General features: G+C 38.4%; 1 protein-coding gene across 1 annotated transcript in view; it reads right to left on the bottom strand.

The window, feature by feature from the left end:
- Positions 1 to 1,942: 1,942 nt before the first annotated feature.
- The window catches only part of CDS1 (CDP-diacylglycerol synthase (phosphatidate cytidylyltransferase) 1), a 30,112-nt gene continuing 14,465 nt past the window's right edge, over positions 1,943 to 17,589 (bottom strand). The window contains exons 8-16 of the mRNA XM_010185957.1: positions 15,566 to 15,705; positions 13,969 to 14,027; positions 11,731 to 11,813; positions 10,151 to 10,238; positions 9,026 to 9,094; positions 7,998 to 8,150; positions 5,316 to 5,435; positions 3,222 to 3,325; positions 1,943 to 2,072 (exon numbers count right to left, since the gene is read on the bottom strand). Coding sequence (XP_010184259.1) covers positions 1,943 to 2,072; positions 3,222 to 3,325; positions 5,316 to 5,435; positions 7,998 to 8,150; positions 9,026 to 9,094; positions 10,151 to 10,238; positions 11,731 to 11,813; positions 13,969 to 14,027; positions 15,566 to 15,705 — 946 coding nt within the window. The remainder of the gene's footprint in view (positions 2,073 to 3,221; positions 3,326 to 5,315; positions 5,436 to 7,997; positions 8,151 to 9,025; positions 9,095 to 10,150; positions 10,239 to 11,730; positions 11,814 to 13,968; positions 14,028 to 15,565; positions 15,706 to 17,589) is intronic.

Here is a 17,589-nt window from a genome sequence, read left to right as displayed (position 1 = left end):
CATAACCAAAGCCTCATCTACAAGTTAAGTTTTCCAGGTATGCTACTTTAGTCATCCTCTCATTTTCCCTTCCCTTCTTTTTAAAGCACCTTTCCACATGTATCACTTCCTGGCAGTGCTGTTTTTTAAGCTCAGTGTATGCAGCCCTTTCAGCATAAGGGCCAAAATTTGGTTCCCTGCAATTAATAACCCAAGTCACTGAGGGACAAGCAGCTGGGGATGTTTTTCACCTCCCGGAGTGTTCCTTCACCACAGTACTGCAATCTCCAGGTCAGCTGTAGGAAGTACCACAGGTAATTTAAATCTGTCAAATCCCTGACATCAACAGGAGTTACTTTAGACCTGGGTTTTATTTCAAAGCCATGTACAGAGGTGCTTTTCCATGCACAAGCTGTACACGCACTACCATGGCCTAAGTGCAAAACAGAGTGCACACTGCTCTCAGCTGCATGGTATTCAACAAAGGCTGTCTGAATTTTACAAGATCCCGCTTATCAACCACCCTAGTGATTTCCTCCACTATTTTAGCCTCAAGTATCATGAGCCATTTAACATTTTCATCTTTAATACCTATATATACATACACCTTTTAATATTTATATATATACAGAAACATACACATATGTGGCATCAGTACGTCCACTGCAGGAGAAACTTATTTACAACTGGTTGGAAAAATTAAATTGTATCAAGTTACAGTATACCAAAACAAAACTGGCATTTGTGCTTTCCTTTTGTACAGGAATAATTGTCATAATTTCAAAAGAAGTTTATATTTTTAGATGCATCAAGACATGTCACATGATGAAAAAAACTTAACAGCTAGGACTGAGAATTAGCAATCAGCTTTCCTCGTATGCCCCATTAAGTCTACAGAATAGTTGCTTCCTATAAAAATTCTCCATTCAAATGTCTATGTGGTTGCTCAAGCTTGCTTGAGGATCCTCTTAATAAATAACATGCAGCAGAAGAACCATGTATCCTGTCTTGCACTGTGCACATTCATGAGATAAAAATTTCTGACTTTACTAACGTTAATAAAATGGTACTTCACTTTTTACTCAGGACCTCAAAAGTGCTTTTAAAAAGAAGTAAATACCTCCAATTCTACATGGTAGTTAAGAGGCACAAGGAATAAGGCTTTAATTACTGTCTTCAGACACTGACCATGCTGTGGAAACCAAGGGTTTATACTCCAGATTCTCTCCAATCTTTATACTGGGTTGAAGAACCCCATTTTCTCAGGTAATCTCTACTCTTGGATGAAGACACTTGTTTATAAATCCATAACTTTAACCAAAAAACCAGCAGCTCCACAGCCCAACTATACTTCAGTAAAGGTACTTTTCTCTTGAAAGTATGAAATAATTTCGTAAGAAAGCATTTTAATTAAAAACAGAGCTAAGTCTAACCTTCATAGTGATTTAGTAAATACAGGTAGTCTAATACAGCAGGCTGTAACTACCTCTTTGACTGGACTAACAAGTATTTTCTGGCCAGCTGTAATTTCTGCACTAGTCTACATAAAAGAGTGACCACCTGCCTCAACTGTTTATGCTTCACTAACCACTGGAGACCGAAATAGTATTGTTAAGACATAAAATATTAAATAACTCATTAAAAACTAATGGTGATTTTTTTGTTTTTTTTTAAATACAAAGCCTGTCAGGCTGGGTGCTGAAGGAAGACTGCTGCCATCCACTTCAGGAACTAAAATATACAGCACATATACTGTTACTTTGCAAGCATTTTAATTATGGTAGGAGTAGATCTTCTGTGTCCTAATAGGAAGTCACAGCATTCATGTTCATCTCAGCAAACATTCACCTCTTCCAAACCACAAACTCTTCTTCCTCTAGCTATTCTCTCTGTGCACATTTGCAACGCTTTTCCACAGGCTTCTTGTAAACGGAGGTTTCTTCTAGTACTCTGTTTCAACAGACTACCCCCTCAGAGATGGTTGCAGGATTCCTTTTTCAGTGAGGTGAGATTTCAGTGTTTTATACACACTTAGTTGTTGCTCTGGCTGAAGTATCAACAATTGTTTCAGTAACTTGCTGGGATTTGGACCTCTGTCAATCAAAAAAGACATTTTTTTTGTAAGCAGCAGCTCTAAATAAACTTTTCAACAGCTTTCCATTTTCCTGCACATTTGTGCTGCACAAAAAATGCCTTCCCTTTTTTGAGGATACCAAGATATGGATTTCTCCCAGTCTATCTCCTCAGGATGCATGGATGAGCATTACTGGCAAAGCATTCTTCTTAGCTCAATCTGAACAGACACTAAAAACATTTATTGCATTTGGGGATATTAAGAAGCCTTATGACAAATAAGATTCACTGATTCATCCTTAATCACCATAATCACATTCTTCATCAGCAGGTTTTTTAGTTTAGTATCTGTTGCCAGATAAGTTGTGTACTATTAAACTAAATGGAAATGTGGTCAAGTTGGAAAAGAAAACTGCAAATTAAACCAAGACTTTCTAATAACAGCCTCATTTTTAGCTAGTCACTTTTATACAGTCTACTTCTAAGACAGACTGAATATGAGGCAAAAAGTTGCTGATTAGCGATCTAATAATTATTTAGCCTTATGCATTTACAAAACTAAGGGCATGTATCACTTTGGACACCCACGGTCCCTTACCTTGATCCCTGCCCTGCCCCAGGAACTACAATGACTGACTGTTACAAGAATTGTCATTCTTATGATATCCTCTTGAACACTCATGCAGATCAGGGAAGATGAGCAGTATTGTTAAGAAGCTGTCTCCTCTCTTTAACCAGAGTCTTTTATCTTAAATGGAAAATCCCAAGTCAAGTGATAGAAATACTGAAACTTCTGGGAAGAACTGCAGCTTCGCAACCTACAGGCTTTTCAGGAACCACCGAAACCCCATCCTCATACCTTCCTGTAATCAGTAAATTCCAGCAAAACTTCTAAGAGGCTGCTACACAAAACTTCCTGGCATTTAGGGTACACAGGTTACCTTTAACAGCAGTCACAGCAACATTAAGGCATAGCTATAACCTCACACAAATCCTAGGCAGTGACATATGTTTTCTTAATATCTCTGTATTTGAAATCATTATGTAAATTAGAATTAGAAACCTGCCATCTTCACTATGCTACTGGTGCAGAACATAACTTCTAGGAAATAAACTATGGTACAGCTCCTACACAAGCTTAAGCAGTTAGTATTTTAAAAAGCCCATACCTTATGAAGCTGGTGATATAGACATGAACAAAAGTGGCCATCAAATATTGACAATCAAAGCGATCCATTATCCCACCGTGCCCAGGGATTGTATCTGCGAAATCCTTTTGGGTGTGAAGGACAGAGGTGGGGAAGAAAAACAAGCCAAAACAACCACCATGGTCAGCAATTCAGATGAAATGCACTAACGATATATCACTTGACAGCAGCACATTAAGGCTGCAATTAAGCTACAGTTTCACTGCACTGAGTCAAAAGTTAGCAAGAGCTTCCTTTCCTAAAGGAGTTTTTAACTGCAAAGGTGAGTCAAAGGGTAAGAAGAAAAAGAAGAGATGAAGCTACTTGTCCACAGTCACACATTGGAAGACAGTGGTAGATCAGGTGCAGGTTTGCCAGTACTGAGTACACTTGTATGTCTATACATACTTCATGTTGCAGCAAGCCTCTTTAGCTAATGGCTATCGCTTCTTGCCTCTGCAGGATCTAATTCTCCTCTTTAACACTTTTATTGCTTTATTCTCTACTGGTAGCTGCTGTTGAAGCACTTGTTACCAGGGAATATACATTTGCTGCAAGAGATGCAGTAACCTGAGGACTCTTTCCACTGTCTAACACCAGCTTTGCAAGTCATACTGCCCATTCATCTGCCTTTCCCTCCCCCCCCCACTGGCTTCTTAGTAACCATAGCTAAAAATCATGTGTGCATACAATATAAATATATTTAATGGAATCAAAAAGCCCTGTACTGAAAAAAGTATTACAACTATTTAAAATATTTCTGATGCAAACAAGGCTCAATATGCTACCTTTATGTTATCCGACACTGTTTGTAGAACAGCTTTATCAGTCAAGCTACCCCCATGTAACCTTTTTGTCCTCCTCAGTCACTCGCTGGGTGAAAACTCTGACCTGAGTCGTATGAGGCAACTGCCAGCAAGTTAAATTAATCCTGTGCTGATGCTGCGATCCAGCCTTCCAATGCTGAGCAGGCATGGAGTGTCCAACCTAACCTATGCGCTGCCTTCGGGAACCATTCCACAATGTCCCTGTTCTCTCGACAGTCCTTTGGTCACCACCTTGGGGCCCAGAGTCATTAAGAAAAACATCTAGTTTAATGTTCTACTTTTCTTTTCAGAAGCACTTTTTCCCCAAAAAAGCCCTTTCTCACACAGTCTTTTGCTATCTGGACATACAGGTAAGACAGCGCCCAGGGTTGTAGCTAGCAAAGTATCAGACAAGCTGCTTGGACCGGCATAAGAAAGGGATGTGAATACAAGCACATGTATGGGAGTTCAGCACAAACAGAGAGGTTTATACACTTCTGTGCAAAGCACATGTCAAAACTGGTGGACGTAGGAAACAGCAAGAACAACAACAAGCAACAGGATAAGAATTACAGCAGTCCTACCAAGACATAAAGAAGGTCGGGAGAAAATTTGGGGCTGCCCTCTTCCCACACTCCTGCTGCCACTTAATGCCAGCCAGGGACAACACTGCCACAAGCAACAGCGCACACCTTGCAATAAACAGAGGTTAGCACGTCACATCATTTGCCAATACACAGTCTTGTTACAAGGTGGCACTGTATTGGCAAAGGCAGGCAAACATCTCATGCCTTGGTGAACCTGACACATCAGCATCTGTGTACAACATTCATACTCTTGGTAAAACACAGCCAGCCCCAATCTGAAGGGTAAACCGCTGTTAGTGCAGATTGCCTTTCATGTCAAGTATAGCATCTCACATCTTCCTTGTCTATACCACTTCTGCAACATGACTTGGAAGAGTGATTATCAACCAAAATATGAAGAGAAGTTATTCTTAGATTTCCAACACTAGTCACATGTTGATTATGTGAAGTTTTAAGAATATCACATACATATATCTGATAAAACTACGTACTGTTGCTGATGCTAAGAAACAGCTCAAACTTCATCACACCTTATTAGAAACACTAGATACTACAATCTGTGACTTAAAAAAATAAAAAAATAAAAATAAAACCAACAAAAAACCCAAACCACCCAACCCAACAATTTATCTAACTCAAAGAGAAAACCAAAACAAAACCAGCTTATAGGAGTGATTACACACCTTGATTTTGAAAGCTCTTTTAAATCCACTGGCAAAGAATCCTCCAAACGGCCCAATTAATGAGGCAAATGTTGACAGTGCAATGCTGTGCATCTGAAACGGGTACATATTCACTCTTTCCTACAAGAAAAATAATTAGCACTGTATTTCAATATGTTTGACTGTAGGCATTTTAAGCTTAAATATTTTAAAACTGGGCTGTTACAGAACAAATTTCCACAAAGCTCCAGTTTTCCTTGAAAAAAAGTAATACTGTAAAGAAAGGAAGAGTAGACACACTGTAAAAAGCTGCTAAATGGTCTACTCACATGAACAGGATGAAGTATCTGCAGTTTCTAGAGCACTTAACTTTAAAAAATGACACCGTTTTCAGACAATCCCTTAGTTGATCATAAGGAATATAAATACTAATTCCATAACGTACAACAGGACTCCGTAGTCTTTCCCAGCTCTGCTCTTCCAGCTCCATTTCCTGTTCACAAAGGAGCTTTCCACAAATTTCTAGTACTGCTGTAGTAAGTGGCCCAGTGCTCTCCATGAACATGTTACCTTCTCACAATTCACTGTCACTTCTCATGCTCTCACAAGATAGGTATGAATTTTGCACTAGTCCACCATACTGTCATCTCTGTGTATATACAGCAATAATGGGAGATAAAAGGTTCACCTCCATTAATACTTATTAGTTTGCATTTTAAACAGATATTGCTTCCCTCAGCATGCTCACAGACATGATATTTGTTTTAATCTGTTCAAATTCTTATAAATAAGAGGGATTGTGTTAGCAATATGGTACCTGTTTTCCTACCTGATAGAGATTAGAAAAAAGGGGAATTTTTTTGGTTGGTTGGCTGGGGTGTTTTGGGTTTGTTGCTTGTAATTGTTGTGGTGGTGGTGTTATTATTAGGGTGGGTTTTTTCATTTGTTTGCATTTTCTGCTTTCTGAGGGGGGTTCTTGTAACTTAGAGCACTTTCAAGTCAATGGCACCAGCTCCAGCCTTTGTGGGAATGCTATGCTGGCAACATTCCTAAAAGCAGAGCACACCTCACCTGGCAAGTCTTGATAAACACTATCTGTAGCTGAAAAATCCTGTACCTTACGTTTCTGATTTGTATTGCAGCCAGCAAACACCAATTAACTTCTTGACTACTTTGTGCAGTTGTCTTAAGATACCTTTCAGTTAGGCTAAATTATTCAGTTGGTTAAACTGAAAAGTTTTTGAGTTGGAATTAAGTTAGTTTTATTGGGAGAACACAAAGCTTGACATCTTTTGACACCAAGGAAACTTGACTTGAAGTGTCATATCTGGTCGTATTTCTGAGAGAGGACATCAAGAATTGAGTAACAGGGGAAAAACAAAACCAGACTGTTGCCTAGACATGTGTATTCAATTTGACTTTCTATAAAGAGTGCTAAAGCTAATTGTCTCCTAAAAAGCTTGTTACAGCCTGGTAAAAGTACTCCAGAAGCGCAAGCAGAGCTACCATCTCTTTTTAGGGTTAACTTATAGCTCTCTACTAGACTGGCACAGAGCTGGACATTCCCTTCTTCTTGCCTTTTACCAAAATATGTAATATAGCTAGACATAGTAAGATTTCTCTCTGCTCAGTCGACATTTTGGTTTTGTGCAGAAAAATCCTTCTTGAATTTGCAATCAACTTGACAGTCCCTGAAGCAACAGTACGTTCATTTGACATGAAAATATAGAAGATCCTTGTAGATGTAATCTGGCTTGTCTAAGCACAAACTGAAGCCATTAATTGCTTTTAGTCTTAGGTTTGGTTGCTACAGTTTCCAGTTTGTGCTGCCTGCGTCAACTTTTGTCCTTGAGTGCTACACCCCTGTAACCACAAGTAAAGCCTGCTGCCTTCCCTGGTGCTGTGCACTCTCTGTGCTGAGCCACTGCATAGGTGAGGGGAGTGATACAGAACTCACTTGTTCTGTGTTTGTCCCAGTCACCTCCTCTTTGCCCTAAAGGAAAGGCGATGACAGACTTTGTTTGTCTCTGGTATTCTCATCCTGTTGGAGTGCCTCTGGAGCCTGTGACTCCTGAAGCGCTGCTTTTTATGGTAGGATATTTGACAACCTATTTCCTGGCAGGTAAAGATGCAACATCTCACTTAAAAGAATTTGCAGGCTGGGTGTGAGGAAAAGGGTCGTTGACTACATTACATGAAACTGTCTTACTGGTACTCCTTTTTCACTCAGCACAGAAGTAGTGGCACTAACGCACAAGATGGTGTGGGATGAAGACAGCAAGAGTCCAATCCTAACAGCAGTTGCACACTGGCTGAAAATGGAATGAAGTTCTATGAAGAAGATTACTTAAGCTTACTACTAATATGGGTCATAACAAGCCTTTGTCCACCTTCCACAAAAATGTAAAAGTTGCTCTTCAAACATAGGTTTGCCTGAAAAATGTTTAAGGGACATCTATTTCCAGCACAAAGAGAATCCAGGCCACAAGAACACAGGCAGGTTTCCTCAGGTGTCTCCAGCAATGCATTTCATTGGGTGACCACCTCCCCCATCTCACCAAGAGAGATGTTCAGGGTATTAAGTCAGTTCTCACCATACAGATGTTACCAGCACTCATATACCTTTCTAAAAAAGTTTAGAAAACCATTCAAGCTGGGAAGTACAATTTCAATTTTAACCAAAGCCTTGCTTTTTTTCCTTACCCATCCCAACACAGCTTGAAGCAATGGTGGCACAGAGTACTTCTTCATCTGAAAGAGCTCTGAAGGTTCACATTCTGTCACAAATCTGTTAGTTTCACTGTTATATTCCACAGGGCAGACAAAGTACTGATGTTGAGCCAAAAAATAGGAAAACTGAAAAGCAAAACAAGGACTCTTAAAATAGGCATTTGTTGTTGCAGTCAAAAATCATACAGTTAAAAATCATATTGTAATAGATAGCTTTGTCATCACAAGCTGAGCATTACAAAAATGTTGTTAATAACAAAGAGACCCAGAATGGAGTAAAATTGGCCCGTTTGTTAAGTTGAAGAAAGCCTCAGTGAGGCAGACAAATAAGGGCATTCAGTGTGCTTAGTGATGACTCCCCAACTTGTTTACCTTTTCATATCTCTTGGATTCATATCTACTGGATATTTCTGCATTATAAAATCCCAAAATTTTAGTCATTCATAATTTATTTGCAGTTCACTTCCCATTAAAACTTGAACTACTGCTTCTACCAAGTTTGGCAGTTGCAAGTTCTGCTGAACGATGAATTACTATTTATTGGTAATAAATTACTTATCAGAACAGTTACTGTATGCTGTTGTTATCTTCTGTGCATATTGTCAGTGTAAACTACCTGTTTAAACCTGTGGGCGTTCTCTCAGGAGAAATGTCATCACAAAGCATATAATAAAAAGTACTACTTTACAAACCATAAATAATGCTATCAATAAACTTCAATTTCAAAATAGGGATGCAATTAATAGATAAAACAGTTCCAGATATAGTAGCAGCAATAACAAAAAATGGTCAATATGTTGGTCAAAGTTCAGGAGAGGTGTAAGCCTTGCCTAGCTTTTCCAGCTAGTTACAAATTGGCAGAATTCTCTATCCATAAAAAACCCTCTAACTCCTAGGCTTTCAGCAGTTTGAGATGAGCGAATCTGTCATTAACTTTAATTCAAATAGAACTAAGAAGTTGAAGACTGAATCTACACAAGTAAAATCCTGTGATTACTTACAATAAATCCAAATACAACTGTGGAAAAGAAGCCTCCAATGAACCCTTCCCAGGTCTTTTTGGGAGACAGCTAGGCACAAAAGAGAGATTGTTAGCCTCATCAATTGCATCAGAGAACCTCTTTTTACTCTATTTCCGGACCTTGTTTGCAAAAATTAAGTTCCTACTAGGGTTTTCAAAGGTATGTGTGAAATACTGAATGTCAGCCACTTCAGCCACTGAATATGATAAATAGAGAAGTATGGCTAGGATTTGTCCCAGGCAAGAAGGGAAAGTGCCGAAGTTTGGTTTGTGTCACTGGGCAGCTGAGGGAACAGAGAGCTCCCTTCCCATCTGCTGCTGCCGTCTGGAGGCTGCTGTCTGCCTCTGATTGAGCAGCCGAGCTCCTTCAAGACGACGACTTGTAAAACTGCATGAGCACGCTACATCTCTGCTGGAGACTTCTGCTAGCAAGCTCACATTCAGATAGCAACAGAAGTCTAGATGTGAGACAACTACTGCTGGAGATGCTCCTTGGGAGATACAAGCTTCTCACTTACAGGCTGGCAAACTAATACAGCAAATAACTGCAAGACTAGAGAGACCAGCATCACAAGCTATTTTCTTCATCAAATTCTATCACATTCACAATTCAGGAGCAGTTTAATATCAGAACCAACTAAATACCCAAAAATTAATCAACATCATGAAAATAGTAATTCATGGCCTTCTGTATGGTCTTGCATATTGTACCAGAATTGGAAGATTACTACTCGAGCCCTTCTCAGTGCTACATCAACGAGATTAGATGAGGAATAGGAATATATTAAATAGTGTCTTATTTCAAAGAACAGTTTCTGTACAGTAAGCATGCAGTTAAACTTGCATATGAAATCCAAAAAGTAAGTGATAATAATGATGATGCAATAGACTCAAACTTTATTATACTGTGATGTCAATATTACATTCCCATTAATCCCAGTTTCCACTTACAAATCTTCAGAAACAGGATAGTCAATCTGGTTTTTAGCAAAGATGTGTATCAGTACAGCAGAAAGTAATTTTTCCATAAACATGTTTTTGAACAAGTATCAAAAATGCTATAAACTATAAAAGCTTATTAGTGAGGAAGTGCCTAAGTACATACCTTAATTAATGGAGTTCGGCCAAAGAAGAATCCAAAAATGTAAGCGGTAATATCATTGCAGATAACACTTGAAATTGGAACCAGAAACCTAGAGGAAGACATAAAAAAAAGCTTCATGGAGAAAAAGAAAAGCTGCCTGAACACAGGTCAGAAATTGAAACAGCATTTATTTCTGGATAATTTTTCTGTAGTATTTAGAAGGAATTATGTTTCATAACGTGTTCACCTAGTTCCCCCATGAGCAGCATATTTAGCTGTACTGATTTTAGTCTTCAGCCAATCAAGACCATTACAGATCCATGTCAGTTCAAGTTAAAATATTATTTTGGTGCATGACCTTAAACCATAAATATGCTGGCTTTTTCCTATCAGGCTTGAAGACTGGTACCACAGCTAAGAAGAAATCAACAGGTATAAACAAGTTAATGTTTTTGGTAACATCAAAGCAAGCAAATTCCTTATAAAGTTTAGTAATCCTAAATTTAGGAAAAAAGTTTTCCTTTTCCTCCTCTTGTCAGTTTGGAGCAGCCTGTGTTAACTTCCTAAATGTTCTTGGCATGCAGATAGCATCTGAATCTGTTACTCAAGCCTGTTAACATCTGTTGGCTTTTTTCCTCCATTCAAAGCAGGGATGTATTAATAAGCTAAAAGTCAGATTTTGTAACCATTTGCCAAATTGCCTGTTGTGCAATAATAGCACCAGTGGAACTAAGAAATAGTAGGCTAGCAAAACAACAAGGTTCAGTTTTTAGCATGTGAACATGATTGCTATGAAAACAGTTTGTTTACACAAACTCTGTCAAAAGTTTTGGGTTTTCTATATAACTATGAGCACATCTTTTCTGCAATAATCTCCCCAGTTGTACATATATCAGAAAAAAGAAAAAGGAAAGCATGAAGTATTATGTCCTTGGAAGCACACAAATCATCTTCCATGTGCTTTTTCCTTCTTTCTCAACTTGTAAGTTACCCTTGCCCTAAAGAGGTGGGGGGTAGGAAAACACCACTGCTTTTCTTTGAGGAGCAATTTTAAGTAATCAAGTTTATCTGCATCATCAGAATTTAATATATAGCTGAAAATAGGGCACTAATATGACCCAGCAACATCCAAAATTTAAACTCTTCAAGTATAAGTAATCTGAATTTATCTGAACAGGGAAGGTGGCAGAGAAGGCAGCCAGATTTGGGATTTCAGATTAAATGCTCCAATTTCAATAGCTCTGAGCAACCTGAAGCTCCCAAGTAATAGAAAAAGAATTGCTGAATGTTCATCCATTCAGCAAAATGCTATGGAAACTATTTCACCAAGCATGGAAGTAATCCTATTCCTTGCAGGTAAATAAAGTGGTTGTTCAAAACTATCATACTTCTGGCTGCCAATCTAGCTAAAGAGGTTTCTGCTATCTTTCCTGTATCCTTTACCTCATTGCTCCAGATTCCTTCAACTCTCTTTCCAACATGACTTTAATTTGTGCTGCTTTAACTCTTCCCACAATTATTCCCTAACCAGATCTGCTATGGAAAAGAACCAACCTTTCAATACAATAAAATTATGAATCAGTTTATTACTGTCCCCTTACCAGATCATGCCTTCAAAGAGATTTTGGATGACAAGATGAGATTGAGTTACAGTGATCAGCAAAGTGACATGAGTCCATGCGAACTGTTAACAATGCAACAACACAACAGTTAGTGAAAACACCAACCCATACACCTTGATAAATACTGGCATGTCAGCTAGAGGAGCCATGTAGGAGCTCACAGGAAAGATCAGTTCTAGTGATAATGCAAGAGATGTGAACATACAGTATATCACAAATTAGCTGGCTTTCTGAAACAAGCACTGAAACATTAACAGGTTTCCCTATCACTTACCTCCACCCAAGAATTTTTTAACATGCAGTTTAAAATCTGATTTAAGACATACACCTTCAGCATGAAAGCAGCAAAGAAATGTAAGCAATGTGATATTCTGTACATACATATACAACAGACATGTTAGAACTGCAACAATAAAATGCAATGAACAACTAATGAAAGAGTGACGTTACACAAATATGGATCTCATAACAGAATACCAGTCCTCTTATGAAACATGACAATTCTCATGATTAGGGAAAACAAAGCATTAATTTTTAGGTACGTGATCATTTAACCAATTCTGTAGCACCACTATGCAATAAAGTAATTTCCGAGTAGTTTACCAGTAAAGATTATTCAATAGATTTTACTTTCCAAAAATTTTTAGATCAAGAACTGGTAGTTTTCCCATGAAACGCCAAATTTAGGCACTCCAGATGTCTGGGCGATTTAACACTTGGCAAAGTCCTACTTGTAATTCTCTTATCACATGCATTTTCCTATGGCAGCAAGTATCTACATCCAGTTAAGACAATGCAAGAAGGATGAAAGAGAGGGTGCAAGAACTGACTAAAGATTCCTAAAAGTATGACCTGCTGGTTAATTAAAGCATCTCTGCAGCAAAATGTTTACTATTTGTACAGTGGTACTGGAACACCAACTAAAACCAAATAGGTACTCTCCTCATCTGTCCAAACACTGTGTTGACACACAGTACGTGACTTCCTGTATTACTGCAATTCTTAGGCAGTCGCACCTTAATGTTTTCTGGGCTGGCACTAAGTCATATAACTGATATGACATTTTTTTCTACATTCTTTCTAGGATGGAAACAAAAAGGAAAAAGTGAAAATTTAATATATTTACCTTGTACCAATCTAAAGATGAGCACTTTGTCGATTAGAAGATAAAGACGACCTCTCCTAGAAAAGCTACATCTCCTTGTCAGGCAAGTTCTCCCACAAACAAGGTAAATTTTTTTTGAGTAAAAGATATATATTTTTTCACCCTCATACAGGGCTCAGCTAAGTCCTAATCCAGAGTTAGAGATCCTCAATTGTAAAGTGCTACCTAAAGCATTGTAGAAAAAGAGAATTGCAGCTCCAGAGCTTTATGAAATCTTTAAGGTTGCGCAATGCCCTGACGGCTCAGGTTCTTTAAAGACAGGAGCTGAACTGCATTACTGTTTTACTGTTGCTTCTAATCATCCCTGTACAGAAGAAGGAAGGGTGGGGTGCATGGTGGTTTTTTGGGGGGTTGGGTTGGAGGCTTTTTCGTTTGGGGTTGGATTTTTGTTTGTTTGGTTTTGTTTTTGTTTGGTTTTTACCTGTGATGTTACAAAATTAGTTTTCAATCTGTAAGGTACATAAAAAGTTCACGTTCTTGATTAGTTACTATGCTGCTTATTAGGTGGATATTTGTTCATCCAATGATTTGTCCATCAAAAGAGATGAAAACACTGTTCTTTTAGTAGATTAATGATCTTCTGGGGCACAGCAGAGCACAAGACCAGAACTGCTGTTAAGTTTCACAGAATAAATCTTGCACGTAGGGGTTAAGATTAAGCTGCCTCCATAGCTCTTCAGTGGGGCCTCTACAAAGTGACTTGAGTCACAAGAACCTCTTTCCATGCTATGCTGAATGTATTTGGCTTCAGACCTGGGAGGTGCATGCACACCCCTTTCACACCAGACTGTCACCAAGGGAAACATAGCATATTGCATACGTACAAGGCCTCACCAACAATGGCTTGTATTTACTGAAAGACTGTATCTCATGATATAGTAATAACAAGCCACAATGTGAACAGATACCAAGCAGCCCAACATGACTTGATTTCACATTACTGTTGGTTTAAGCACATTTTCTACACCCCTCTTCCAAGCTATTTCATGAACATGACTGTTTCTAGTGACATTCAGAACGTGAATGACCACAGCAAAGTGGGTAATACACACCATGTAAAACTGCAGACGATAATGTTTCTTCACTAAACTCAAAACAAACATGCAGAAGCCTGTAAAACAAAGCAAGTGTAGTTTGTACCATCTTATATGTCATTACACTGAATTGTAATATACTAGTAATTCTCTTCCCTTGAAGCAATTTTTCATTCCTCTGCTGCTAGGAGTGTTTGTTTGTATTCAGTAAGTATACATACAGAAATATTCTCATTGGAGCATGAGATTTAGTTAACATCACTAAAGAGCATCCATTTCATTACTTACAAGGCCCATCACACACATCAATTTTTAGGGGAGGAGACCATCACCTTTAAAAACCTCTCAAAAATCAGGTCGATTTTGAGTAATTAACAGAAATAACTGAAAGGAACTAGCTTGCCACTCTCCCCCAGACAGGCATACAGCTGCATTGCCTGACACAATTGTGAAGTGCAGACATTGGAGAATTCAACTGACTGAAAGAAACTTAAAGACCTTTGGTTCTGGGGTGCTAACAGAACACCTCTTTTACCTTAGTGCAACTTCCTGCACCAGGAGGCATCAGAGGCCCTCAAAAGACCCTTAACCCTGGGGACAGCCCCTCAGTGAGCCCACAATCCCAGTGTGACAGCCACCATGGGGCTCTGCTATGCTCTGCTGCCACTTTTGTTCATGACTGGCATGTCTCATCTCTCCCCTCGCTGCCTTTCAGCAGTGACGAGGCATTAGCCAAGTTAGTTTCCTCAGGGCAAAGCCAGCTGGAAAAGGTCAAGTCTTGCAAAGCTGCTTTCTAGTTTGCAATCTAAGCATCGAGTAGAATTTTTGTCTTGTTTGAAAAAATTAGTAGTAGATGGACTGACAGTTCTTCATTAAGATCAGGTTTCTTAATATATTTTAGAAGTAGTTGTAGTATAGCAGTCTCCTGTCCCTTAGGCCAATCTGAGTCTTCAATTGATTTAATTTTAGGCTAAATTAGTATCAATTGCATTTCTGAAAACATCAGGGACTATATTTACATGCTTACAAAGCAATACCCTATAAGACTGCCAGCTTATGTTTCTTCTTCCTAGAGAAGAGGCTTTTTTTAAAAAAACAAAATTAAAAAAAAAATCTTTGGATAAGGAGAAAAATCTATCCATGAGGCAAACATCTTAATATCTTGCAGACAAAATAAAACTTCAAGAATTTTGAATAATCAGTTTCAAATATATTGCTGTAGACTTAGCAGAACACTTGCACAATAATGCATCGACCCAGCACAGCAATTACACATACAGGTCATCTCCATAGGTGGTCAGAACAGTATTCATATATTCAGGTACTGAGCCCAAGTTCTTCAGCCACCAAAATTAATTCATGTCAACTTCTCTTGAGCACTATTAGCTCAATTTTCTCTGCTTGTGTAGGCTGCCTTCCTTTCTCAGTGAATGCAAAATTTATATTAATCTTTTCACAGGAAATATGAAACTGTAAACACCAAGTTTCCTTGAACATCAAGAGGAAAAATAAACTGAAAGTGTATACAGTCGGGGAACAATTTTTTTCTAAACAAATAAGCACAGAAACAACTGCAGCACAAAGTTCTATCATTTTTGCAATTTCCTACACTTACCTGTTAAATAGAGTGCAAAAGATATAAACCTGTGGTAACGAATTAGGAATTGAAGCTGCTCTCTTCTCTGAACAAACATAGCAAAGTAATCAGCTACAGTCTCTCCATAAAAGAAGTAGTTCACACACAGCAAAAAGTACCTACAATACACAACAGTTAGCAGTTGTTTTAACAAGATAATAGATATCTAAGTGTCATTCTTAAAAATAAAACAAACACACACACACCAAAAAAAAAAAAATCACACAAAAGGAAAAACAGAGAAGTAGAAAATATGTGAGAAAAATAAAATTCAAGTATAAATCCAGTCTTATACTTCTGGGTCAGTGTCTCCCCTAACAAGCCATTTTTGTAATTTATTTTTTCTAAAGGAACTGTGGTAGAAAAAACAAACATACTTTGTATAAGGATACAGTTGGAAAATTCATTTCATCCTCAACTACCGTATTTAACACTCCATAACTATGCAAGCCCTTTTCAGATACTCTAAAAGTACAGAACAAGCATCTGCTGTCATCAATATTGACACAAGCAGTTCTGCACATTCTTTTCCTATATCATAATAAGGGTAGCTTGTAATTTCTGCCTTACAAACAGGAAAAAAAGGTACTTGCATAAGGAAAGCTCTGAGGTTATAGGACAGTGAATCTGACATGGGGCCTGAGGATTTGAATGTAACTCTGCTTTTGCCTTCTGGCCTGAAGATTCTCATCTGAAAGTGTTACTGCTCCATCTCCTGCTCACCACGCACTTCATCGTTCAGCTTTCTTGACTGAGCAATAATCTTACAAGGTCAAATCCATAAAACTAACTAGTAAATGCAGCTGTTACTACAACTTTTTCAAAATTATTTTGTAGGAGCATGTCCACACCCAAGGTTCAACTGAGGTGAAATGTCACCTTCAGCCATCTGTTTCTGAAGGATCTTTAAAGAAATTGCTTTCGGTCAAGACAGTACGCAAGTAATACTGTGACAGATTTTCACACAAGCTCAGTTACTTTCTAGAGTTAAATCACAATGGGATCCTCAAATGCCAAGGCAGTCCTCAAATAGAAACAATAAATAGCAAATCCAAAAGCACTAAGAGATGCACCTCTCTAGGCAACATACTCTTCAGCTGATTACTAAAGTCAGTCACAGAAGATAAAAACTTGTGATTCAAGACTGGATCTCCAGATATTCTCAGAGGGATCAGTACTCATTCTCTCCCTTCCAGTAGATGTTTACACTCACTTTGCAAGGTTTCACATCTCTAAATAAGCCAAATAGTTTATTTAGAATCCTAACAAGATTCTCCCATCTCACTGAAATGTCTTGATTAGTCTCAGCGGCGAGATGTTCAGCTGAAAGGGGCTTTTATGTTAACTAGTGTGGCAATGCAGAAGAGATCATTCTGAGCTCCACATAGGACAGTGATGGTGGTCAACTGCCAAAGTAGACTAAATGGTAGATGGTTCATCTCCTCTTCTGAAAATTTTGGCAAGACTGCAGAACCATTCCTGTATGAGTCTGCTCTAGCTGTAGATCCAGAAGCCATGGAATAAAGCAGACAATGGATCAGTCTCCTGGATGATCCAGGAGCGACCAGAGGGGAACTGATTAGCATTTACAAAAAGAGCCAACAGCAAGAATCCACCACATTACACAGTAAAGTTGCTTCAAAAACTGAAGAAGCTAATGTGACAAGAGGCAGGGAATAACCTAGATATTTCAAATCCTTAAAAAAAACAAAACCAACAGAAAACCAAAAATAAAATATAGTTCATGTCTGAAGAATTCTGTCCTCAAGCACCTTAGAGACTACATGTGCCCAATATCTTCCCATAACACTGACTCTAGTGAAAAGCATTTATTTTTCCTCCCAGAACTCAGAAGAAGAGTTGATTTCTCATGTTCTGTCCAGCTCTATGTAAGCACGACATTATCACAGCTATCTAGGATTTTCCAGAAGAATTAATCTTGTCTTTTGGCTTTCAGAAGACTTCTCAACACTTACTTCTGTAGTCCTACGATTAAGTGTACA

The sequence above is a fragment of the Mesitornis unicolor genome, unplaced genomic scaffold, assembly GCF_000695765.1.
Source record: "Mesitornis unicolor isolate BGI_N332 unplaced genomic scaffold, ASM69576v1 scaffold18596, whole genome shotgun sequence".
NCBI classification, from domain to species: Eukaryota; Metazoa; Chordata; class Aves; order Mesitornithiformes; family Mesitornithidae; genus Mesitornis; species Mesitornis unicolor.
This window is presented reverse-complemented; position numbering and strand designations above follow the sequence as displayed.